Here is a 26,833-nt window from a genome sequence, read left to right on the forward strand (position 1 = left end):
ATAAACCGTTGGATACCAGTTGCTAGAGACAGCAAATGCAGAGGGTGTCAGATCCTGCTTGCAAGCTTCCCAGGGGCATCTGGGTGCTCACTGAGAAAACAGGATGCCAGACTAAATGGGCCTTTGGCCTGACTCAGGAGGCTTATTATGTTCATCTTATGTGTGACACACTGAGATGTGATGACTTAGCCCCATAAGAGAGTCTCCCAAAGCCATAGAAACAAGGAGAGCTTAAAAGCTCTGCACCTTGCTTGCAAGGTAAGACCCGTTTGTTGTGCTGGGTCTAGACGTTAAGATTGCTCATGCAGATGTGGTGTGACGATTTTAATGTATATTCTCCACCCCAGGAAAGTAATCCCTGCAGAAGATGTGAGCTCACTGTACTCACCATCAGACTTATTTATTTTATTGCATCTTTTTTTATTATGGAGAAAGCCTCATTTGCTAAGGTGACCAAAAGGTTTGAGCTGACCCTAGGGCAGGGGTGGAGAACATGTGGTTCTTCAGATGCTGTTGGACTATGTCTCCCATCATCCCTTACCATTGGCCATGGTGGCTGGGGCTGATTGGCAGTCAAGTCCCATAACATCTGGAGGAGTGCAGAGTCCATACCCCTGCCCTAGCAGATAACATATCTATAAGTACATTATCACACCATTTGTATTAGCTAGCAACATGTCATTTTTCCTTGGCATTTCTTGTTGCTTCAGTGGTCCTACACATATGCTGGGTTTCCCCATATGCTTTTTTCTTCACAAATAGGTTGTTCTAGCAGATCAATACACCTTACTCCACCAAGCAACGTGGTTGCATCCCATGGGATTTTTATTGAGACTAATGCATAGTCTGAGTGCATGGACTGAAATGCAGTCCGATTATAACTCCTCCCATGACACTGCCACAAGACCTAATCAGATTAAAGTGTGGAATGCTACTACCTCTTTGTCTCTGCTTCAATATTTCATTCATTTTCTGCTCGATTTTTCATTTTAATAAAATGATATAAAGCAGCTTTTCTTACAAAATATGTAAAAATATTAAAGGCAAACTTTTCAGGAGCTGGAAATGCTTTGATTGTGAGAAAAAAATAAAGTTTGAAGTGGTCATTAGTAAAACTTTGCAAAAAAAGGGGGGGGGAATCACTTGAAGCAAATGAAAAAAAAAAGAAGAAGCTTTAATTTGGCCAGGAGCAACATATGTCTCAGGGTACTTTCTTTGTGTACACAAAGTAAAATTAGGAGAAACAGCACTATCTAAAATCCACGTTAGACTGCCTAGAATGATCTTGATCTTTTAAGTTGCTCCCTCTTTATACGCACCATGTGTGGCGCTTCCCTGTGGTTTGTTATTTTTCTTCAATAGCAGGAGGAGGAAACGAACAATGCTCGGCAACCACACTGCATAGCGCAGGGTAACCATGGAAGCATTTGTCCACTTGCTAGGGCCCCTCCAGAATGATCCAGCCATTCATTTCATTGAATCAATATTGAAGCTTTTAAGGATTTATTATTCGGGAGCTGGGACAAAACCAATGAAACCAAAAAAAAAGACTGGCTTCTTTTTTCTCCCCATTCAATCCGTCTAGTCATGTTAAACATATTTGTATCTTGCAAACTCTTTTAGTTTCTTGCAGGATGAGCTACATTATGGCTTATGAAGAGTCATAAGATGTTGGCATTAACATTCCTGATGCTCCGTGAAAGGAAATCTATGGATTTCTAAAGCATTCTGCCAGTCTTGTAAAAAGGAGGAGTCCAATGCGGACACAAAAGGAGCAAAAGAATGGGGGTGGAGCAAATGTGACTTAAAATGCTCATGGAAAGCTTTTTAAAACATTTTGCTTATTTTGGAAGGCCCCTTCCACCCCTGCACATACTGTTGAACTATGCTCTCACCTCTGAGCCTTTTTGACAAGGGATTACCAAACATTTAAAATAAAATAATTGATTTCTAAGGCTACATATATTGACTGTGTTTGAACTTCATAGTAAGCATAGTTGAGATTCCTGCATTGTAGGGGCTTTGACTAGATGAACCTCATGGTCCTTCCAACTCTATAATTCTATGGACAGTTTGCCAGTTTTATTGCTGCTCCCTCGAGAGCAGATGCAACAATCCACAATCCTTGGTTTACGAGATTGTGTCCAAACGAGGATTGTGGTTTGCTCAAATTAGGCCTATATTACTTTTGGGCAGGGTATCTTTCCAATCCCAACTCCAGGAAGCCAATACAGAACCACCACAAAACCCTAAAAACAGATTATATAGTACATCTGATATACTGTTTTTTCATAGCTGTTTCTTACCTGTCTACCTAAGGTTTGCAGAACACCATGCATAACAACAGTGTTTTATGAGAAGCAACAATAATAATGCGGGTAATAATAATTAGCACTAGTTACTATATATTGGCAATTGCTAGGTGACAAAATTCACTTCAACACTGGGAAAAATAATGTTGACCAAGCTACCCTAAGAGAGCTTGGTCATCTGAATGAGCTCTAGATTAGCTGCCCATATGATTGAGCTGCATTTCTTCCCTTAAAATTGCTTCTGCAAAACAAGTTTCCTGCCTTTTCCAATTATTTAACTCCTTTCTTCCTTGAAGATACTAGTAGGATTGTCTAATATGTTCCTCATTTGAAAATTCTGATTTCAACCCCAGGCAAGTAGTCAAACCGAGTTCCTACAGTTGCACACACAGGTGTCACGCAATGATTAATACTGACCCTGTTAACTCACTTAATATGCACTGTTAGGATAAGTGAAGTAATTTACATAGGGAAGGAGAAAGGCTGTATTCACATTAGTATTCATAGGTTGTGCAGCTACTGTCCTGTTCATCAAGTTGAAAATATACCCTTTTGTATGGTGATGGGAAAATGTCATTAGGTACAAATGGTTACAGAAAGGAGTGTAGCAGGGTCACAGCAAATCCCCCTTATTTTGTTTTCCTTGAGGAAGTGCTCTGCTCTAGCAATGCTTATTTGATCCAATAGTGTCTGTAGCATCTGTCTGAAAAGAAATGCTGGGATTCCCTTAACCTGACCTTCCCCCTTGCTGTACCACCCAATATTTTAAAAGTAATGTTCTGCTAAAGATACATCAGCAGTGATATGTGACACGATAAAACACTCAGCTTTGTCACAGGAATTGCTGAGGAAAGTCTACAAACCTCTGTTGGTTTCCACCCACAGCTATGTGACTGGTGTTAAAAAGCAGTCTTTCAAAAACAATGCATGAGGGCTGAGTTTTCAGTTTCTTTGTTATTGACAATTCCACTGTTTTTCATGGTCATGTCCAAAAAGGGACTTGGCTGAAAGTTGCTCTAGCTGTCACTTTGTGGTTGATTTATGCTATGTTGTTTGCAATTCAAGGATGTTTACGTTGTTCTGGTTGTGTTCTGAAAGTTACCTTGAGTTCACTTGGTGAAAAAAGGCAGGTTCTAAGTTCTTAAAACAACACAAAGATTTTTCTTTTAAAAAAGGTTTCAAATGTGCCTTGTCAATAGGTGAGTAACATTAACAGTCGACATTTCTCTTTAGCCACTAAGCTTTTCTGCCATCTACAGACATCACAAGTAAAATGAACTGTTCTGTTTAGAAAGGTCATTTCAATTCCTCCATTGACAGGCAAATCAGCCAAGCTTTTCTCCTCATGCTTTTCTTTGGGGAAGGCAGGCAGATTATTAATTCCTACAAGTAAATCATAGTTACTAAATGAGTATTAATCAATGTATAAGCATATATTAACTAACAACCTTCACATTATTAGCTTAGAATGATCAATATACACAATGTCTGTTGTTAAGAGGAAGCCTTGATCTGGACCTTGTGTGGAAAGGAATTCAATCCACAAGTGTGGTGAGAGCCAGTGTGGTGTAGTGGTTAAGAGCGGTGGACTTGTAATCTGGTGAACCAGGTTTGATTCCCTGCTCCTCCACATGCAGCTGCTGGGTGACCTTGGGCTAGTCACACTTCTCTGAAGTCTCTCAGCCTCACTCACCTCACAGAGTGTTTGTTATGGGGGAAGAAGGGAAAAGGAGATTGTTAGCTGCTTTGAGACTCCTTAGGGTAGTGATAAAGCGGGATATCAAATCCAAACTCTTCTTCTTCTACCATAAGAATGTGCTTCAAAGCTTTATTGCAGAACAGTCTTGAATACCAGTTACAATAAGAGAAATGGTATGAGTTTAGGGACTGTGAGCATCATCATGGGAGCCGTGTTTTTAGGGTTTGAAACTGTGAAGCTCCCTGGTTATTTTTGCTATTGGATGCTGCATGTTGTTTAAGTAATCATATATATATGTGTGTATATATGTGTATATATATATATAGAATCAAAATGTGGCTTTTTGTATGTTATTGTATTTACTATAGTTTTGCTGTGTCATTATGAAATTGTTATTATGCTACTGTTTTGCTATGTTATTATGAAATTGCTTTTGTCATGTTTGTTTGAAATGTAGTCCTCTTTTTTTTGTTGTAAACCTCTTTGAGCATGTTTTGTGTTTTTTTGGTGCAAAAGCGGAATATAAATAAAATGAATGAATAATATTTAAAATGTTTGCAAACAAAAAAACCCCAACACATTTTTTGTATGAAGTAAGATCCAAGTTATAAAGATGAAAAATTCCTGCTTTTTGCTCTTGCTTTTTAATGTTTTGGTAAATACGGTACTCCCCAGTCAGATGCACTAAAATCCTGGGTAGCTGAATTGCTTTTTATGGGACAGCAATCACTTCTCTGCATGGAATGGAATTAAAAAGAGATCTAGAGGTGTGGGGAAGGATGAAATTATCATTCTGGGGAAGAATGTCAACGATAAAGATGAGTGTTTTGCCAAAAATGTTATTTTTATTCCAGACAATTCTGGTTATAAAAGGGGCAACTATATTTAAGGATTGGCAAAAAATAATTTCAAGATATATCTGGCAGGGCAAGAAGCCTAGAATAAAATTTAAATTATTGACAGATGCGAAAGAAAGAGGAGGCTTCGCCCTGCCGGACTTGAAATTATACTACGAAGCATCTTGCCTCTGTTGGTTAAAGGAGTGGGTGAAATTAGAAAATACGGAATTGTTGGACTTGGAAGGATTTGATAATAGATTTGGATGGCACGCTTATTTATGGTATGATAAGAAAAAAGTTCATAAAGGTTTTGCAAGCCACATATTTCGAAGATCTCTGATAGAAGTATGGGATAGGTATAAAAACCTATTAGAAGCAAAAAATACCCCATTGGTTATCACCTCTAGAAGTTATGAGTGTGAAAAAAAATAACATGAAAGGGGGGTGGATAACTTACGGGGGATTTGATTATTAAAGAAGAGGGAAAATGGAAGTTAAAACCATATGAGGAAGTCAAGGAATATGTTAATGATTGGTTGCATTACTATCAGATTAATGAAATGTTTAAAAAAGTGTTAAAAGAGAGAGGCTTTTCGGAAAAAGAGTCAAAGTTTCAAAAAGAAATAGTGAGTAATGAAATTTAAAACCTGTCAAAAATGTATAAATTGTTGCTAGAATGGCATACTAAAGATGAAGAGGTAAAATCAGTAATGATTCAATGGGCCAGGGATTTTGGGTATAATATACAATTTGATGAGTGGAATAAATTATGGATTGAAAGGATAAAATTTACAGCCTGTACTGCACTGAAAGAAAATGTGATGAAGATGGTGTATAGATGGTATATCACTCCAGTAAAACTAGCAAAAATATATAAAGTAAGTAATAAATGTTGGAAATGTAAAGAAAAAGAAGGAATATTTTACCATATGTGGTGGGAGTGTAATAAGGTTAAAGTATTCTGGGAACAGACATATAATGAGTTGAAAAAGATGTTGCAATATACATTTGCTAAAAAACCAGAAGCCTTTTTGTTAGGAATGTTTGGAAATGAAATAAATAGAAAAGATCAGAAATTATTTCTATATGCAGTTACGGAAGCAAGGGTACTACTGGCCCAAAAATGGAAACAGGAGGAACTACCATCTATAGAAGAGTGGAGAATGAAATTAACAGACTACGCAGAACTAGATAAATTAACAGGGAAAGTCCGAAACCAACGAGATCACAAGTTCACCGAGGACTGGAGTAAATTTGTGGATTATATGAAAAGCAAATGTGATGAACAAACAACGTTTGTGGTTTTACAGGAAGCTTTGTGAAGAAATATGTATAGAAACATTGTAAAAAAGGGAAGAGGGGGAGTAGGTGGATTTTAAGATAAAAGACAATGACAAATTTTGAACTTGCAGTATAAAGATGAGAACACGGAAGATTCACGGATGAACTGATGGAAGTCAAAGTATGTATTTGTGATTGTATTGAAAATGTATGACTAAAAATTCTTTTTTATTGGAAATTAATAAAAAATAATTCAAAAAAAGCAATCACTTCTCTGCAAGAGAAAATAAACAGAAAAGGTTTAAAAAGAAACCAATAAGATGTTAGAAGTGATGAGATGCAACTCAGATTACACTGAAGGCTGATGTGTCTACATACAAAAAAGGAGAGAGGAACCTCCAGATTTTGTAGACTTTCCTTCTTCCTGACCTAACCTTCTTCCTTGCCTCAGGTGTGCTACTCCAGCATGGATTCAGTATTCAGGTATGAAGAAGGAGGAGCATCAACATAGTCTAAGACTGCTTGGGAAGTACTGTACCATGGGGAGGAGATTTAGGCAGCTGTGGGAAAGCAGGGACCTTTAGCCTCCACAATTGCCTCATAGGGGAAAGACCTACTGAGAAGAGTTGCTGTGCTCATTAGGCCTGGTGCTTCTAAGCTGGCTGTGTTTCCTGTAATAGTTAATTTCACTTACTCCATGTGATTTATTTATGACACCCGCTTCTTGTCTGATATGGAGCTTTAAAGGGCTTTCTTTTTGCACCAGAGCTTTCCCTGCAAAAAACACCGCTCTTTAATGCTGAATCAGAGCATGCAATGTGCAGAAAACCTGAACTGCTGCTTCTTGCACTACAGCTTTAAATAATGAGTTTTCGCAGGGAAAACAGCACAGCAAAAATAAAAAAATAGAAGCGGAGGTTCTGTGCCTGGGAATTGTGGGGCAAAAAGGTAAGTGTGGATATGCCTTAAAGAGCAGATTTTCCCTAGGAAAGGAAAGGCAAACCCGCTCAGGCCTTGCTTTATTTAGCAAGGGACAAGCAGAAGTTTGCATGATGTTTTCCACCTTGCAGTCGTGCTTCAGGGTTCAACAGTTCAAGTCAGGACGTCTCAACCCCGGACTTCCGTCAGTGATACTATTGCAGCGCAAATGACTCTCTTGAGTTGGACGGGTGGGACGGACGATGGTGCCTTCATCGGGTGTGCATGCGCGGTTTTGTTTTTTTAACCGATGATGTATTCCAGGCATCCCCAAACTTGGCCCTCCAGCTGTTTTGGGACTACAACTCCCATCATCCCTAGCTACCAGGACCAGTGGTCAAGGGATGATGGGAACTGTAGTCCCAAAACAGCTGGAGGGCCCAGTTCGATCCTCACCCAAAACAGCTGGAGGGCCCAGTTCGATCCTCACCCTCGAAAACCATTCCAACCCACTCGTTTATAGAGAATGGTTAGGACTAGATCCCAGAGTTCAACTAACAAGTTGTGACTCCTGCCACGCGCGGTCCGGAGGCTCCCTGCCTTGCTTCCCCGCCTGGAAACAGGGAGGACCCTGTCTGCCTGCCGAAACACTGCGCAATGCGTAGCCACTAACCCCCCCCCCCAAAAAAAAAAAAACTGCCCCCTCCCACAACGCGCCGCTCTTCCTGAAGCCGGAGCGGAGGAGAAACCTAAACACCCGAGCGCGACAACCTCCCCTCTCCGCCGTTGGAGCCAGCCGCCTTTGCGCCTGCGCACACTCCCCGCAGCTCCCTCCGTCGGGCCTTGGCGGCGGGCGAAAAAAAAAGGGGTGGCGCTAATTTGCGGACGTGGCGCCGGCGCCGCTCCGCTGCCTCGGCCGGGGCCTGGCCTGTCAGCGCGGAAATAAGGCGAAGCGGCTCCTCGGAGGCGGCCATTGCCAAGAGCGGGTCGGGAGGGACAGGTGCCGCCGCCGGTGTGAGGGGCGGCGAGAAGTCTGTCACCGTCGAGCCGGCGGCTGAGGCGGGAGGCTGGCATGTCTCTTTCGCGGGCTGCCTCCCTCCACAAAGAGGAGCCCCTTCCTGAGGGAAGCAGGTAGGGTGGAAGGCGGGCCGCTGCGGGGCCCGGGGCTGCCGTCCCAGGGAAAGGGGCCCACTCTGATTTCTTCTCTTTTTGCCTCATGCCCCCTTGGTTAGGGGCGTTTGCTGCTCCCGAGGGAGGGGTCGGGGTCGGCGGAAGCCCAGCTCGGCCGGTGAAAGAGCCGCCGGTGGGGGTGGGCAGCGCAGTTGGGGCCCTCGGATGCTGCTTTCCGGTTGGCCGCCGGGGGCCGGACTAGACGGGCTACACTGGCCTGGCCCAGCAGACTCCTCCGATGCCCTTCATCATGCGATGCTCTGGTCGGGGTGGGGGCTCCTTGGGCATCCTCGCTTCGCTCACTTCTGAGGGTCTTGGGGGGGGGGCGCTTTTGATGACAACGCGTGTTGTTGTTATTTCACTTCGGAATGGGAGGCGAACTAGGCCTTCTGGGCTTTAAGGGTCCTCCTGCTCATCTTGCCAAGGGGTGGTCCAAAGTCCTGCCCTCCTGAGTGCTCCGCTTCTAGGTTTTGTCAGCTTTCCTTTCTGGGCTCAGCTACCTGGGTGTTTAGGATGTGTAGCTTCCAGAGCATCAATCAGCAGGTGCCACTTTTCCTCCAACTTGTTACTGTTAAAAAGACGCAGAAGGCTGTCAGAAGCAAACTTGGCTTCTTCTTACAGGTCCAAGCCCCACTCCTCTGCCCAATAGGCAAGCTTGATGTAGGGATCCCTATAAAGATAATGCCCAGATAATGTTGATGGGGGTTGGTTAGGAGCTGAGAAGGTGTGTTTCTGTGGTAGGCAGGTGGTTCTTGTATACACTGTAAATCAGAAATAGGATTGCTTCCTACTGAAATACTTTGCTTCTCATATAGATTACTAGATAGTTTTCTTACTTCCAAATATGCAGGTTCAGTGATAGTCTTCATTCTCTGTTCTTCCCTCTCCATCCCTGCAAGCACTGTTGTCTCTCTAGTGTCCATTTCTATTTGTTTTGTTTTCAATTATTAACCTGGAGAATCTGTGCATGCCAAATGGTTTGGTGGTTTTTTTAGGAATATGTGTGGGTTGGCAGCAGGGAGGTGAAATTGTTGTCCTGTTGCTCATATGTGTTCTATATAAATTAGTACTTAAGCTGGGATGCTCTGTTTGACTGGTTGTCCTATTTTTCTTTTTCTTCTGTTAGACTCCTTTTGACAGAATGACAGCAAAAAAACAGAATTTCAGTTTCCAGCTCCCTGCTGTAGTGCAGCCCACAGTGGATAATCATTTGTATACATTTGGGAATGGTATCAATTCTGACAGTGATGTGCTGGAAGATGAAACGGAGCTGTATGAATTGCGACCCAGGGGAAGGGAGAAAGTCCGAAGAAGTACATCAAGAGAAAGGATTGATGATATCGTATTTATAACCAAGGATATAAAGGAAGGAGACACACTAAATGCAATAGCTCTTCAGTATTGTTGTTCAGTAAGTCTGTATGCAACTTTTCCCAGTGGAATTTTGTGACATGTGAACACAGAAAGCTTTTAAATTCTTATACAAAAATATTAACTTATTTGCAATAGAAAAAACTTGTTTGACACAACCCAAGATGCATTGTACAACTTGATTTGATAGATTCGTACCACACTGAAGTGTGCTGTGAATCTTCATAGGTTTTGGAATTGTATTTAACTTTTACTCAGTAGACCCATTAAAATGAATGGGCATTACTAGCTTAGGTGTATTAATTTTAAACTAAGACTTAGTGGAATGTAACCCTTGATGGTTTTTGCCTCACTGAATAGGAGTATCTTATGGTGCTGCCACAGAAGGTTCCAGAACTTTGTTGGTGATAGCAGGTTGAAAGTTTCTGCTCTTATGTGCAGTGAAGTGATAACTTGGTATCAGGATACCCATGCGTGGATGTGCATGCATGTTCAAATGAATCATCATTTGGATCTACAACAACCAAATGGTTGCAGACCTAAATAAACTGGTATGTGTGAGTCAGCACACAATAATTATGTTTCCAAAATGTTTTTTGGATAATGTTTACTTCTCATAAATTCTAGTCCACTAGGCCCAAATTACATGTTAGAAGAGCCCCTCAGATTACTACTACATTCATTCTTTTTAATGTAAAAACATATATTCCGGTGGGGGTAAATGGGGAAAGAAAAGCAGCAAGTCCTACTGTTTTAAATGCAAGTTGCATATAAAATCTTGGGGGTAAGACAAGCAATGGGTAGGAGCAGGGAAAGGTTTGAACACAGGCCCTTGCTTTGTCTGAACTCTGTTATCCCCAGTAAAGGCTTGGAGGTAATTCCCTTTGACCTTGCTGCCTGGTAAATGGATTTTAGGATTGCAGCCTTAAAGGCTATTGGGCTACAGTTAGCAGCTATTTACATACAGTGCATAGTTTGGAACTTGCCAGTTAAGGTATTGCACAAATTAATGTTCAAATACTTTTTTAAAAGGCAGAACCCTCTGGGTGTTTCATATGTAAGCAACCTAAGACACAAAGTTTCTTAAAATATTTTATTCCCTTATTTATTTTTTTTAAGAGAGGTGCATTCCTGAAAACCTCTCCCCTTTCTTAGACTAGGGTAAATTGCAAGAAGGGCAACACAATTGCCTGTTTCGGAGAATGTGGTCCCATATCTTTAATCAAGTGACTAACATTTGTTATAGTAGCTGAAATTTCTATAGTATCCCATCAGCTGCTACTTTTATGTTCCTAAGAAGTTCTGAACAACCTCTTATACCATATGGAAAGCTTTGTTTTTTAATTGAAAGGCGTTTTCAAAAGACGGTTTGTAATATGTCATGGCAGATGAGGAGTACATATTGTTTAAAGAAAAGGATCTTGAATACAGCTAACTTAGGTTTTCCAGATCCCAGCATCTTGCCAGTTTTGGGGAGTCAAAGCACTTTGTATGAGTGGTAATTGGTTTAGATGCATAGAATAGTAGAAACGGTGCTTTACAGCTAGTTATTTAATCAGTTTCATAGAACAAAAATGCTGGTTGCCCCCCCCCCCCAAAAAAAAAGGATTCTGAAAATCAGATAACTAAGAGAACTAAATTATTTTTTTCTTAGGCCACAACAGCTGTAACAGGCTTTGGGTAAAGTGCTTACTAGGTGCACATGTGACACAAGGATCACCTTTAGGAACTTTTACTTTATATGTGTAGTGTTAGCGGGCCAATAACAAGTGCATTTAAATAAGACTGGGTGTATGTGGAACACCTGTGACTTACACAATATCTGGTTTTGCCCTTGAAACATTGGACTACATGTTATCCTATCAGAAGTTTCTTGAAGCACTGACTCACTCCATGACTTTCCCTGCCCTTCGGGAAGGAGAAAGAACCCCAGAATAGCTCTTTGCCTGGAGAAAGGAGTCATGGTTGGCCCTAGGTAACCCAAACTCCTGCTGCTAACTAGGCTATCATTTTCTTTTTCAGTTGAGTAGTTGACTCTTTAATAACAAATTTCCTCTGCTTCTCTCCTGATTAAACAGTTTAAGCAGAAGAACCATAACAAACAGTACAGCAACATAGTTGGAGGTAAGAAGCCCATTCTAAGTCATTTGATTCACAGGGGCTCATCTTACCATCCTGGGGAGATAGGAAAGGCAAGGTGAGCCAGTGCTTCCAGCGCCCCTCTTTCTTTCTTTTTCTTTTTCTGTTGGGATTAGATCCTTTAGACTCCCATAGCCTTTCCTACCCACAATCATAACTGGCTGTTTCAATTGCAATAACATGTAGCCAGGCTTTTTGTTCCAATTTATTTTTTAAAAGAAGTTCAACAGTTAGGACTTGGAAAATGAATGCTGGTCACTCAAGAGCTGCCTTTTCAAAAATGCTAATTCTTTCCTTTGTTAACTGTTGTGTTTCAGGTAGCAGATATCAAAAGGGTGAACAATCTTATTACAGATCAGGACTTCTTTGCACTGCGAACTATTAAAATTCCAGTGAAGAAGTTCAGTGTATTGACTGAGACACACAGCTTTCCAAAAAGCAGGCAAGCTTCAAGATCTGCCTCTACTTTGTACTCTACAGAAACCCCAGATGCATCACAAGCTTCTGAGCCATTCTCCACAGAGACTGTTGGTAACTTTCTGAAAGAAGTAGACCGTGATATAGAACAAATAGTGAAGTGTAATGCTACAAAGAGAGAGAATCTTAATGAAGTTGTTTCTGCCTTATCAACCCAACAGTTAAACTTTGAACCGGACGGTAAATCCATAAAGCGGAAAGATCCTCATTATGGAGCAGACTGGGGAATAAGATGGTCAACAGCAGTAGTGATAATGGTAGTGGTGGTAATAATAACTCCTGTTTTTTATCTTTTATACTATGAAGTTTTAGCTAAAGTGGATGTCAGCCACCATTCTACAGCAGAATATACTTCAGTTACAGCACCATCTCAGCCCAAACCACTAGAAAATGGAATAAATCACCCTATTTCATGATAACTGAAATTTTTGCTTTACATGCTAAAGTCTTTGGCAATCATTCAATGTGTTCTGCAAAGAAAAAAGAACAACGGGTCCTGTGTGGAGTTGGAAAGTAGCTATCTTTGTGGTGGCATTTAATAAAAACTCTTGCAGAGGGTATGGAAGACATCACCTTTCAATGGGAAAGTTGTTGCCAAGTTCAGTGTGAGATTGTTGATTGAATACCAATTGTCTGGATCTGCCAAAATATGTGGATCTAAGCTGGCAAACTTCCACTAAGTGAAAGTACCTTCATTGCAGCAAGCAAACAATGAAATGGTTTTCTTTAGTCTGGAAGTAAGCTAGCTTCCTGTATTATAAAAGATAAACCATTCTCTTATAGCATGCAATATAATACAAATCATGAAGGTAGGGGTTAAAAACAGTTTAGCTTATCAGATATGCAGAACAAGTACAATGCTCTGTTGTTGATCTAGCATGGACCTACTACATTTACAGTACATTTTCGTGAGAAAAGACCAATGAGACTAAACTGCATTTGGCATGCAAACATCTGTAACAGTGTACTGATACTGTTACTACTTTTAATAACAGTTTTGGGAGGGCAACAGCTGTTGAGCAAGGAAGGGTATTCTTAAACCATTACCTACTTGTAATCTTTCTGCTCCCAAGCGACCCCCCTAAGTGCTGTTACTATTGAAGAGTTCCAAAGGTGCAAATGTATATGTAATTTGGTGCATTCTCCCCTACCCTTTAAATGGAAAGGCATTGGAGTCCCAATGGACACTTTTTGCAGGGAACAGTTACCTGGTGTGAAAAGAGGTTTTAAGCCTTGCACCAGCTCCGGGACTGCTAGGGATGCTCTCTTTCCCCCTCACCTGCAAGGTGGCTCCAGGACTTTGACTATATGTGATGTTTGCATATATGACTAACCCTTGGAAGTGAACCCCTGTGTAAAATGAGGGATTACTCATACAAACATGTGACTCACATGTCTAAACTGATTTTTATTGCAGTAAACAGGGCTGTATCCAGTGTTAATAATACTCCAAGTAAACCATTTGAAATTGATGGAAATTGCATTACATTAATTAAGGTGGACTTGCCCTGAGTAGAACGTCATTGAATAAAACTGTTACTTAATGCACTTGACTACATAGAGTCAGCTAACGGCCCCCTAAATTGTTTTCCTCTAGCAAAAAGGAAATATTTATGTTCTTATGCAGAAGCATACTTAACCATGAAACCATGATGCCTTCTCATGTCATATTAACCTGCAAAGTTGGAGTTTTGCTAATAATAATACTAAAAGGCAGAGAAGCAAGCTAACACAAGTTGTTGAGAAAAATAGAAGCCAGGTTTTTTCTTAAGCAGTTCTTGGTTATTTTGAATAAATATATTCTAGTATTCTAGTTTAAAAGTTCCACAGAGAACTCATGCAGTAGAAAAAATGGCCAAGTATTTAAAAAAACTGCTAGCTGGGACTACAGTAATTGAAAATTAGTGAAACACACATTCCCATAATCCATTTAATATGCCCCTTATTTATACATAAATGTTTCCCTCTTTTTTAAAAAACAGTAAGAAGTATGCTGCCAGCCTGTGCAATACATAAGCTTGCTTCCGCATATTTTTAGATGTGTTCTTCTAGAACAGGATTTTGGCTGCAATCTGAAGCTTCCCACATTTTCCTGGCAGGAAGCACCACAGAATTCATTAGGACTTACTTCTGAGTAGACATGGTTCAGATTGTCATGTTAGTGTATTTACATGACATGTAATGCTAAAGTGTACATCATGTATATGGGGTAGAACTTCGTAGTCTCAGTCTCCAACTCCAGCCCGAACAGAAGGCCAGTCCACTTGTGCATGGACATATGCAGCAGGGATTCCAACAGGCAGGACCAATATCTAAAGAAAGTATTGGTCCTGCCTGTTGGTATTCCTGCTGCATATGTCCATGTACGAGTGGACTGGCCTGTTCAGGCTAGAATACAAGTTTGACACTTAAACTGTCATAATAGAATGCTGACACAGACATCTTCACATCTAGTCACTATAACTAACGGCTCACTCTTAAATTCTCAAAAGCAAGTTACTGATTTATATACGTTTGCTAGAGAACTTGATAATGAGCTGATTATGATTCAGGCAGTATCTAAATCTCAGCAAGTTTTTTGTGTATGAGAAAGCTTTTTGGACTTGATGTTAAGGAGGGCTGGGGAATATCTGGTTTTCAACATTGCAATATATCACCAGCTAAACATCGCAATATAACAATATATCACAGTGTTTGAAAAAAGGATGGAGCTGTGCAGAGGTATTGGCTGGCTTCATGGTTTTTCCCACGTAATTTTTGCATAGCACACACATATACATCATGATTCAAAATATCTTGCCAGGTCAAAAACTATGAAACAGATATCATGATATGGACTTCCAGCTGGTTTTGGATGATATATCAATATATCGCCCAGCCCTAATGTTAACTATTCATTCCTTTAGATTTTCTAGGGTGTATCCATATATTAGGACAGACCATAAGAAAACTATTTGAAGTTAATTATGTTGGCTTCGTGTATAATTGCTTTCATAGAATTAAGTTTTAGTGCTGTGCCCTTGGCTTTTCTGGATGGCCACTCTAAGTTATAACCCTTGGAACAGTGTTTCTGTGTGTTCTGGAAACTGGTAGTGGACAGTGTCCTCTTAACATTACCCATGGTCCTATATATAAAGATCCTTCTGAAAAAAATACCTGTCTTGAGTTTAGCTGCAGGGAAATGTTTGTTGCATCAAGTGAGTTTGTGTGCTTTTTGATGTTGGACAAGGAAAATTTTATGTTGGCTGCAGGGAAATTAAGAGCCAAATCTGTGGTTGAACTCTGAATGTCTTTTTTTTTCTTTGTTATGGTTTATAGCCGAACAAGTAAAGGTGTTGCTTGACAATATATAGTTGTAGTAAAATATTCACATGTGTGAAATGATGGCAGCAGAAATCTTTATTATATAGACCCTTTATTTTTCAATAAAAGCCACAGAAGCAAGCTATTTACAACTTATTTTTAAAGTTTGGTTGTAATGCGGTAAATAGCCCTTATTTAAAAAACTGTGCTATGGAGTTGCAAAAACAGAGTATGTTATTTGTAGGGAAGATACAAGGTTTAAAATTTGAACAAAATCTCTGAGGCATAGGAACGTTCATCAGTTGCAGGAAAAACATCACTGGCCCAGCTCACATGCCATGCTAAAACATTCTCTTAGTGTTATGCTCAAGTGGGGATCATAGTTTGTTTCACACCAAACAAACCACAATTGGTAAGCCAAGAACAAATTGTAGTTTGTCTGAAGTGAAACCAACCACTATCCTTGCTTTGGATGTAAGGCCAAGGATCAGAGTTTGTTTTTTGGAGCAGCCAAGATTGGTGTGTTCACAGTCAACCATTAATTGTGGATTATGATGATGTGTGAATGATTCCAAAGTCCTATGGGATTCTAAATGCTTAAAAAATTATTATAGCGGAAGCTTTTGTGGACCACACAGTTAATGTTATCAGATTCATGAAGCATTATTCTGAATTACTAGTATTCATCCCTGGATGTGGTTGCTCTGTTTTATTGTGACTCGCTTATGGAACACCAATGCAGTTGCTTTCTGCATGTGTTACTCCATTTTTTCTTTTAATGAATTTATAAGAAGAGGGGTGCTTAGCCATCTGGTTTTGTGTTTTAAAGCTCCCTTACCATCCTTAATCATGCGTGAAAATATCTGAGATGTACTTCATGAAATTCCTCAGTTCCCCATGGGAAAGCTGTGAATTTCATTGTCTTTAAAAGAAATGGAGAAAAAAGTATCTCTATCACTATGCAGCCCAGCACTGTATATTACCCCTTGGATGTGTGGCTGGGTTTGGACTGCTTTGATGTGGTGTTGGGTGTAGCATCTCTTGAGCTTATCATCCTCCTGGATTAGAATGGGGAAACAATGGAATGTGCTTTCAATAGGGTATTTATTAGAATAGGGTCATCCCCATTCATATTCTGCTGCAAGTAGTCACACAAATACAATCTTTTCTATATGACTATGGCTGGATCACAGTTGATGTGGGCAGCAAAAAGAGACAAGAGCAGTATAGCAGGATCCATACAACTGGATAGACTGCTTCACCTAGCGAAGAACTGTATCTTAGGTGACCTAGGCGACTGTTATACAGGCCTTTAAAAAAAGACTAAGCCACTAGCTCAACTTTTTCTGACCCAGGATCCACCTTTAACCCAAGCATAAATTTAGGGGCTAATAAAAAACCATATATTTGTATGGTGGTGGTAGTGGTACTCTTGCAACCCATCTTAGATCAGGCTGTAACCTATAGGGGTTCCTGACGCACCCACTGAAGATCAGTGCTCTAAGCCAGTGTTTCCCAACCTTGTGCCTCCAGATGTTTTTGGCCTACAACTCCCATCATCCCTGACCACTGGTCTTGCTAGCTAGGGATGATGGGAGTTGTAGGCCAAAAACATCTGGAGGCACAAGGTTGGGAAACACTGCTCTAAGCAATCAGTTTCGCATGTGAATTCAAATGAAATGACCTGAGGGAATGGAAAACTGCAGGAAAAGAAAATTGCAGATGTGCCACTTCTGAAATTTTTTTGGGGGGTGGGGTAAAGTGGAATACCAAACACAGCCAAGTGTAGAAGAGTTCCAAACATAAAAGGGGAATTTATAGACCTAACTAGATAGATTTATTAAAATTCTCTGTCACTTTTTAGATAAAACTTGCAAGGCAGCATGCAGTAAAATTTCTAAACGACCTACATTTGAACTGTCTACACATCACAAAGACTAGTTGGTGTATCACAGCTAAATCATTTTTGTGGTGATAATTTGAACTGAGGCATCTGAAAAATTATTGTCAAATAGTGAAAATAATAATCAGCATAGTATTATGTACCAAAAATACTACCTTGGACTTTGCTATAGCTCAAGGATCTGTGCCTTATTTCTGCAATTTAACTATGCTAAACCTGTTTCTTTTGTGAAAAAGTGAATAGTGCAGTCATGAAATCGAAGGTCTGTTGAAATATCACAATGAGGACCTGCTTGTTTTATTAAAGACACTGATTTATTTTCTGTGTATGGGACTTGCAGTAGCTTTAAGGAAAAAAGTATGTTAAAGCACTTCATATGTGCTGTTGGTGTCTGTATTTCTCTTTTCAAAAACAATGTGGCAGAAATGAGTACGGTACTTTGTAATCATGTGTGGTGAATCTATGGTTTGGCAAGGATAGAAAAAGATAATCTAATGTTCCAGAAAATGGATTATTGGATTATTATTATTATTATTATTTTGCTGTGCATTCTAGTGGTTCCTATTGACAAATCTAGCTCAATACTAAAGTCGTCCAAGCCTCCTTTATTTCAGGGGGAACTTCTGCCTACATACTTAGGGTTACAGTAGTAAATTTTAAGAATTCTACAAAAAAGAGAGAAATATTTAGAATATGGTCACCAGATTTCTAAATACAATCCATGGTTGAACAGGGAAATTGGCTCTTAATCTGTGTATTGTACTATGAAACCACGTGAAATGTTTTTACCCCTGGATTGGTTATTCAAAGGAACACTGCCACAAATGTTCTTTACATAATTAAGCCGTTTATAAAAGTTTTGGAATTTATAAGATGGCAAGAATATATTTTCTTTTTGAATTCTTAATTCCAGAAAAATAAAAATAAAGAAATATATTTTTAATCCTGTTTAGTGATCAATTGATGTACCCTATGGATATTCCACACTAATCCAAAAAGCCGCTTTAGCTACAGCAAAGGATTTTGGCATGCCCATTTCTGTGTTCTACTGTGAAAAGCAGACTCCAACACATCAGAGGTGTCAAGAGGGAATTCTTCTGCAACATGTTTCTTGTGCAGCAGATCTCCTAGTCCAAATGTTATTTCATTATTGATTTAAGGTGTTTATATATACAGTACTGCTTTTCAGGCACACCTAATCAAGCAGTTTACATAAGATTATAACACTAAGCATTGATTATTATTATTTTTAAAAAGCTACAATGGAAAAGACAACAACAACAACTGTATTTTGGAGAAGTCCCTGGGGTGACATTTGGAAAAGGGAGAGGCCACTACTGGAAACTGGATGGTAGGATATATGGAATTAATTGTGCTTCTTTAAAAAAACACACCCTTTTAAGCAGGGATATAAGAAGTACTATTACTATTATTTTATTTACTACCATAATGTTTCTTGGAAGCACTGCAAGACTGTCATTGTTGGTGAACTTTTATCAGACAGCAATAAATCAGTTCTTGCCATTTGAGTTTTGGTTGTCCTGTAACTGAACTGGAAGTTCAGTAAGCATTTTTATATTATTATTCAGGTGGCCTTACCAAGTACTGTTTATCCAAAGCTCTTGTGATGCTGCAAGGGGGCAACCCTTTATTAGAAAGCAAGCTAGCCTGCAACTGTATTTTATCACACACTACTACACCAGATCCTGTTTTCAGTAAACAGTTTTTATTATTTAAAGGCTAGATTTTTAAACTTCAGTGCACACATTTCTCTTCCTTCCCCACAACATAGTTTCATAAGCAGTGCAAAGTGATATGGTACTCTGCACAGGCTAGTCCGGTGTTATGTTGTTAGGCACATAACATTTCTGCAAATTATTTCAGGATAACAAAGCATGGTCTATATAGGACACATCTGAGTGCTTTAGCATGCCGCCAACACAATCTACCATTCCATCAATTGGAAGTGAATATACAGCCTGCTTCAAATACTGAGTCAACATACTCCCATACTGCAGCAAAATGAGAGTTAATCATCATTGTTAATCCTCTGAAATTATATTATTTCATAACTAGAGGTAACTCAAGAGCATGTTCAGACTTTCCAGCTGTATTTCCCAGCTACTCAAAACAATTTCAGTAAGTTGCTTCATCCATGTCATCATCACTGCCTGCTCCATAGTCATCTCCATCTTCAAAATAGGAAGCAATATAGTCGTTCTCCTAGAGGAAATCATATTAGATACTGTAAATTGCTACGTGCAAGAAGTACAGTCGCAGATACCGGTACTTCCTTGTGTTTATATCAAACCTTATGTAACTGGTGGAAATCAATGTTACACATGCAGCAAATAAATATAGATCCCAGTGAAACGTGCTGGTAGTTGAAGGCAAGGTAATTATAAATATAAATGCTTGTGTTAACAACATACCTAATTTAAATGTTTTTCAGTCACTTTTGACACCCATGCCCTCCATCCCTAAATGAATTTTCCTTGGTAGCCAATTGATTTCAATGTAATGTACTTTCAATTAAGTGTGGTTAAGACTATGGCCATAAAGCATTTTCAGAAGTGACACAAAAAGCAACCCCCCCCCCCCAAATCTTTCTGTTGACAATACAATATACAGTAGAAAGTGGAAGAAAGCTGCTTTATAAAGTAAACAAGATACAGATTGATATGGTTCTTTTATTTGGTTCTGCAATGAAAATACATATCATTGTTAACTGTAACATAAAGTGCGAGGAATGGAAACATCTTATGGAAACACCATACTACTTACGATGGGGAATCTGCAGCCCTTCAGATGTTACTGTACTCCAATACCCATCAGCCCCAAGCAGCATGGACAATGGCCAAGAAATGATGGGAGCTGTGGTTCAGCAGTGTTCAAAGAGCCACAGGTATACCAAGTTTATTGTACTTGCCCCAATCATGTATAATGTCAAGAAAATTATTGCCACCATTTTGCTCTCTACATAATTTTCTTTGTTAAGAAAACCAATACCTCTTCGTGCTCTTCTTCCTCATACTCCTCTGGTTCTCCCTCCTCCTCCTCTTCCTCTTTATCTTTTTCCTCCTCATCTGACTTTTCTTCGTCTCCTTTCTTTTCTAGCTCCTGGGAAAGGTTAGCAAGATGTCTGTGACATCATCTGAACTCCCAGCTAATTTTTATTATTATTATTCTTGCTGGTCAAGTAACGAACGGATAGGTGAACTAAGCAAAGAACTCAAGGAGTTCAAAAGGATTTTAGAAATAGCATGATTATGACATAATTCTTGGACATAACTGTAATTTAATTTCATCTCATCACATGCTACTTATTTTCGAAATGGGGAATGAATAATCCTTAACAGATTTCTGGTATCCCTTTCCAAAGTCCCTTACTCAAGGATCAGGAAAAAAAAATGAATTACAAGGAAGAACATCCAGTGGAAAATCCAAAAACCTTACAATTTAGATAAGAGAAAGTGGCTTAGTCAAACTTAGGGTAGACCCACTGAAATCAATAGTGCTTAAAATACTGTAGCCGTGATTTCGATTGGCTGGCTTCAACACAATGGTTTGTGTTCAAATCTTTAATTTTTTTTTTTTAAATATTTGAACATGCCAGTTGGTTGTTGTTTTTTATTTGCCATCCTGTCACATAGCATAAAATTGCTCAAGGCAACCATCAGTTAAGGCAAACAAGAACTCCTTGCAGTTATGCAATGGTGCCCTAAATTATGCGTAAGTTTGTCATTCCCCCCAGCCCAATGAGTTTTATAGAGCCTAATCTACTTTTTATATCACTGTTCACAGTAGAGACATACTAGCAATAGTGACTACTGCTGAATAATAAAACCTAAGAAGGTAAAGCAGAGTAAACTGTACCTCTATCTTTTTCAAAACATCCACATTAGTTTTTGGTGTTGCAGTTTTTGCCTTCTTCAGTTTTCCACCTGCTGAAGAAAAATTCTCTTACCTTTATACTCTTCAAATACAGTTATAACAAACTTTACTCATTATGGAAGTGAAAAAGCTCTCTGTTTGCAAAGCAGGGAATCAGGAGGAATTTACTATACCAAGAACCAAGTTCTCCTGTGGAAATCCCAGGGGTAACTTCATTTGTGAGAAAGGTTTAACTCCAGCAGGTTGGTTTGAATAGCCATATTTTAGAAATAGGAAGGAGCTGTTAATGGCACACACACACATATCCAGAAAAAATAACAGTGTAACTTACCTGACAGTGGCAACCTTTGTCAAATGCTTGAAAATTTCAGGATTACCAGATCAATCCCTTGCAAAACCAAAGGCCTAAGTTACTTTAAGGTTTCAGTTGTGTGTGTTTTAAAGTACAGTGGTACCTCGGGTTAAGTACTTAATTCGTTCCGGAGGTCTGTTCTTAACCTGAAACTGTTCTTAACCTGAAGCACCACTTTAGCTAATGGGGCCTCCTGCTGCCGCCGTGCCGCCGGAGCCCGATTTCTGTTCTTATCCTGAAGCAAAGTTCTTAACATGAAGCACTATTTCTGGGTTAGCGGAGTGTGTAACCTGAAGTGTCTGTAACCCGAGGTACCACTGTATTCTCTTCCCTTTTCTATGTTCCAACAACCAATCACCCCTTTCTCATTAGAATTATAGCACAAAATAAGGCATACCGAACAATATTATTCATTATTAGAGTTGGTCAACATCCCAAGAAAATATTTTTACTCCTAAGAGGCATGTTACTTAATATTACTTAATATGCATGTTACCTTTTTCAGTCTTCTTTGGTTTCAGCTCTCTTGGGAGTCTTCTCCAGTCTTCACAAAAGATACATTCAAGTTTTAGTTATTTTTAATAGTTTATGCTCCTTCATGTTAAAGATATTTCTATGACCAAAGACATTTTATTCAGAACGGTAGCAAGACTTTCCCATCCTGGCGCTTGCCAGTGGAGATCATGGGACTGTAGTCCGACAATTCAGGGGCGTAGCGTGGAGGGAATGGCCCCAGGAACATTTTCCTGGGGGATCCTGCTCATGCCATCATGCCAGCCCTGTGCCGCTTTGCGAGGCTGGGATTGGATTTGAATGATTTGCTGGGTGAATCATTTCAGATCAGATCCCAGCATCGTAAAGCAGTTCGAGGGTGGCAGGGTGGCGTGAGCCAAATGCAACAGCCATGCGCCCTTCAATCCCAGCCTTGCAAAGTGAGGCCCAAGATGGCGACTGGTGTCCCAGTTTCAGCTATCAAGCTTCTGTTTGAATGTGGATAGTATCATTACTTGAGAATTGGCAATGCTGAGAAAAGGGAATGGCAGAAGTTTGATATGTGAGGTATTTACTGAGAAATATGGCCCTCAGTATTTTGTATACAGCTCAAGATGCACATTTTGACTGAGAAGACCCGAAATGACTCAAGGGAGTCAACATATACTAGACCAGGGAGGAGGAAACTTGTGCCTCCCTGACTGGTGCTTAACAAAAACTTCCTTTATCCATGACCACTGCCCATGCTGACTGAGTCCCACAAGTTCACTAGCCCTGCTCTAGACAAACTCGACCTCACCACAATTACAGGCGCTCCATCTTTCAAGTATGTGTGACAAAGGAATGTATTGTACTCCTGAGGGACCACTGGGAAGCAGTCCTTTCTCGAAAGATGTGAAAATATGGGAATGAGTCTATCAGCTCTGAATGAGTGTTTGTGGTTGGTTGAAGTGGAAAAGAATTCTAGGTGTAAATGCACTTTTAAAAAAATACCACTCTGGGTGAGAGGTATTTATTTAGGTTTACATTTTTTACTAGTTGAATAGCACAGAGGAACCTAAAACAAACAATGAACCAACCATGAAATGAGTTCTACATCTAAATACTGGAAAACAATGGAAAATTCTATGCCAAAATTAACTGGAATTTACGTTTCCTTACCTGGGGTCCATTCTAGGTCCTGTTCATTCATCTGCAAGTATTTTTTGCTGTATCTTTCAACAGGTACAAAACCTGAAGACAAAAACCTAGAGTTGTGAAATATACATACTATAAATTCAGACAAAGCCAATGCAGAACCACAATCTTTATTTAGTTAAAATGCACAAAGGACTATTTTCAGGGGGGAAATCCCTCTTCTGCTTTGCTCACGATAACATATTTGTGCATTTATTTTGTATAAGGCTCTCAAGAAAAACCTTGGGGATTTTATGGGGATAACCACCTTCGTTTGAAGGATTTGGATCACATCACAAACAGAACTAGAAGATGTGTTAGAACATGTCCAGATCGGAGGGGTACAGATTCAATGGCACCTTAACACTGTTCTTCAAGAAATTACTGATTGCACCCTTAGTTACACAGGATTAATTCTATTACAGAAAAAATTGCATGCACAATACTTTCCAGAATAAAATGATACGGCAAACTAACCTTCATTTTCATTCTTTTCGGTCATAAAATAAGGCGTCCGTTTCATTGCCCCTCTGAGCTCTTGTTTTAAAGCCAAAAGGTAATCCTCATCCTCTCCCGTTTTCAGTGGTGTTGGTTTGTAATCTGTTGTCTGTGAAAATCACACATATTGGGTTGTATTTAATGGTAGCTTTGTACTAGAGGAAAGCATTTTTGCTTGTGTAAGGTGAGACACACTCTTCCTCATCCAATCCCTGCTACATTCTACAGCCATTGCACCATATCCTGTCTTGTTCCAGAGGGGCTCCCAACTGCGAGAAAGCAACTTTTTTTTGGGGGGGGGAGTGGTAGGGGCTGCAATGTGTCAAAGAAATTGGCAAGAATCAGTTGCCCCTCCTTGTGCAAGTGTAAGTGCCTTCCAACGTCATTACTCCAATTGCAAAATAGAGTTTTATGCCGTTCTCTCTGTCTCTCTCTCAAAAGAACTCACATAACCTTTTTTTATTTCATAGGAATCTTCATAAAATGCTTCTCCAGCAATGACAGGAGTACCAGAGGGTACAGCACACAAAGTGCTGTGACATCTTTAATTACTGTCAAAGAACAGCAGCTAAAAACCCTGGGCACTTTTTATACCAGTAGCCCAAGTGCACGCTGGTTTGGTAATCTAAGAGAAATAATTCAGCCAACACACACACACAAATGTGCCAGCACCTGGAGAGCCACTACCAATCAATGTGGACAGTACTGAACCAAATGGACTAATGGCCTGACTCAGTATAAAACAGCTTCCTGTGTTCCTGTCTAGCATCACCTTCACTGTGTTTAAGCCTAAAGGCCTGGCCTATTGTTTTCCAATATTAGTCTACCAGCAGTAGGACTTGGCATTTTCTTGTTCTTTTTATGTGGCATGCAAGTGCAACAGTTCACCCCAATGGCAACTTGTGGTTTGAAATTCTGGCCGCTTGCTAGATACTTACAGGATATAGCGGAGAAGGCCCAAATACTGCTTCAGGTAGCGCTTCACCTTTAACAAAGCCAATTGCTGCAATGTCAAAGGTCAAGGCAGCACGCCCTCTTCCTCGGCCTGACCTGGCCATATCAAATTCCTGAAAAGAACACCTTGCATTTAATATTTATTCTTGTTCTGCAGAGTATACACAGAAAATATGAATTTTCTTTTTAAAAACAAATAGCCACCACAAGAAGTAACTTGAAGAAACACACAATCCACTTTTGCTACTAATTATTATGCCAGTTGTATTAATAAAAAAGCACAAACCAAGTGCAGAACCTGCAGTTGGTGGGGTTAATTAGGCCTTGCTGTACAGCTGGCAGGGCCATTTGGCACGGCCACACCCAACTGCCATATGACAACAGCAGAGCTGTTTTAAGCATATGCGGTGCTGAGGTGCAAAGATCCGCCCGGTGTCCCCCAGGTTGCCCAGTCCCAGGTGTGCAGGAAAGTGGAGCCGGCCAGCCACTTCAGCGTCTTGCTGGCTCGGTCGACCCTGAACTCGCAGTGCAGAGCTACCTGCAGCAATAGAGCCCGCCATGGCGCTCCGACCAACGGGCGGGCTTTTCCCCGGACTCAACTCTCAGGCCCTGGACTTTCGGCCTGATGCCCCTGAAAGCCTGGCGCCCGGGTGCTCCACACCCCTAGCGCCTATGGGTGAGACGGCCCTGGACATCAGGTAAAGGACACGTAACAATGTGGCCCAGCCAAAAGAAGGTTTGCTGGCACTGCTTATCCTTGGTACCCCAAGGAATCTTGGCAGGAACAGCAGTTTTCTTCCCCCGCCCAGGCATTTTCAGGAATGCAGCCCCTTCCCCCAGTGAAAGCCAATGCCTCCCATTTCCACTGATGCACATGGAGCAGAAGCATCCAGCAAAATGGCTAATGGAGAAGCACAAAAGCAGGTTGCCTGCAAATGACCCTCAAGGCAATAGGGTCCTTGCTGGGAAATGGGCAGAGTTTTACCCCTCACCAGCACTTTTGAGGAGTGTAACCTTTTTCCAGGGTTGTGGCTGGTCTTCCTGCTGTGTGAAAAAAGACAGATAAAGAGGCAATGATTGGACAGTGTCATGTGCATGCCCAGTAAGAAGCGAGTGAATGAAGCAGGGCTAAATGCCTAATGGGGAAGCACTCCATGTCCCATTTAACCAAATTGATTTTGCTTTAAATAAACATGCATGGAATCAAGGTATCTATACACATGTACTCAGAAATAAAAACCCTACTATCCAGCAGGGCTTCATGCCTCCAGATAAGGTGTCACAGATAAAAAAGTACACTCTTGATGCTCCTTTCACCCTCCCCACCTTATGCACCGATGAAACCTTATCTCTGCCTGTTGTATACTAAACTGATCACAAAGCCATGCTTAAGAATGCTTCATCTCACAATGCGCCTATCTGCAATTCAGTACAGCAACATTTGCTGTTGGCGGTGGGTTAGAGAAACCACACACTGGCTTTACAGGACCAGACACTGGAGCAGCCTTCCTCAACCACAGGTTTTCCATAGGTTTCGGACTACAACTCCCCTCAATCCCAGATAAGGCCAAGATGCAGTTGCCCCTTTCCCCTTCCATCTACAATCATAGAGTTGGAAAGGTCTCCTCAGGGTCATCTAGTCCAACCCCCAGCAAGGCAGGAATCTCTTGCCCAACAGCTGGAACCCAAGACCCTGAGATTATGAGTCTCACGCTCAACCGATTAAGCTACCTCACGAAACATTTTTTTTATTATCATAAGAGTGTCAGTGCATTAGGAGGAACAGATAAAACAAAAATGAATAGGGGCAGCTGGAGCATATGGGATTGGGACTCACTTCCCCAGGGTGCGCGCTTGGAACTGCACGAGATAGCCCCAAACGAAGCTGCCGCGAGCAAACGACCCTCCTTCGACTCTCACGAAATATTTAAAAGGGGGAAGCATCGGGAGAGCCGTGCCTCTTATTCAGCAGCACGTCAAGCACCATCATCGCACGGCATCTTCAAAGCCCAATTGCAGCCGCCTTCTCGCAGCCTCACGCCTCTCCGCTCCGGC

General features: G+C 40.5%; 2 protein-coding genes across 3 annotated transcripts; one reads left to right on the plus strand and one right to left on the minus strand.

Moving 5' to 3' along the window:
- The first annotated feature begins 7,836 nt into the window (after nt 1-7,836).
- On the plus strand, nt 7,837-18,355 carry LYSMD3 (LysM domain containing 3). Of its 2 annotated transcripts, XM_083703340.1 has the most exons (5): nt 7,837-8,180; nt 9,346-9,630; nt 12,047-14,533; nt 14,594-17,017; nt 17,159-18,355. In XM_083703340.1, the coding sequence occupies exons 2-3, from the start codon at nt 9,361-9,363 to the stop codon at nt 12,620-12,622; spliced, it is 846 nt and encodes a 281-aa protein (XP_083559466.1). In that variant the 5' UTR covers nt 7,837-8,180; nt 9,346-9,360; the 3' UTR covers nt 12,623-14,533; nt 14,594-17,017; nt 17,159-18,355. The 2 variants fall into 2 exon arrangements, with proteins under 2 accessions (XP_083559466.1, XP_083559465.1); XM_083703339.1 differs by having other exon boundaries at nt 7,905-8,180; nt 12,047-17,017.
- POLR3G (RNA polymerase III subunit G) lies at nt 16,902-26,793 on the minus strand. Its single transcript, XM_083703349.1, has 9 exons — nt 26,699-26,793; nt 24,763-24,891; nt 23,804-23,933; nt 23,312-23,383; nt 22,155-22,202; nt 21,289-21,356; nt 20,422-20,532; nt 17,150-19,635; nt 16,902-17,009 (listed from the first exon to the last, which is right to left on the minus strand). The coding sequence occupies exons 1-8, from the start codon at nt 26,720-26,722 to the stop codon at nt 19,549-19,551; spliced, it is 669 nt and encodes a 222-aa protein (XP_083559475.1). The 5' UTR covers nt 26,723-26,793; the 3' UTR covers nt 16,902-17,009; nt 17,150-19,548.
- Nucleotides 26,794-26,833: the final 40 nt, after the last annotated feature.

Source organism: Podarcis gaigeae (genome assembly GCF_964106915.1).
Source record: "Podarcis gaigeae genome assembly, chromosome: 11".
Taxonomy (NCBI): domain Eukaryota; kingdom Metazoa; phylum Chordata; class Lepidosauria; order Squamata; family Lacertidae; genus Podarcis; species Podarcis gaigeae.

Excerpts from the sequence above, each read along its gene's own strand:
- POLR3G (XM_083703349.1), bottom strand. The coding sequence starts at position 26,722 with ATGCTTCCCCCTTTTAAATATTTC. Across the intron at positions 23,934-24,762 it reads GGCCTTCTCCGCTATATCCT|ACAACAGATTACAAACCAAC; the intron begins GTAAGTATCTAG and ends TGATTTTCACAG. Across the intron at positions 21,357-22,154 it reads ACCAAAGAAGACTGAAAAAG|GTGGAAAACTGAAGAAGGCA; the intron begins GTAACATGCATA and ends TTTCTTCAGCAG.
- LYSMD3 (XM_083703340.1), top strand. The coding sequence starts at position 9,361 with ATGACAGCAAAAAAACAGAATTTCAGTTTCCAGCTCCCTGCTGTAGTG. Across the intron at positions 9,631-12,046 it reads CTCTTCAGTATTGTTGTTCA|GTAGCAGATATCAAAAGGGT; the intron begins GTAAGTCTGTAT and ends GTTGTGTTTCAG.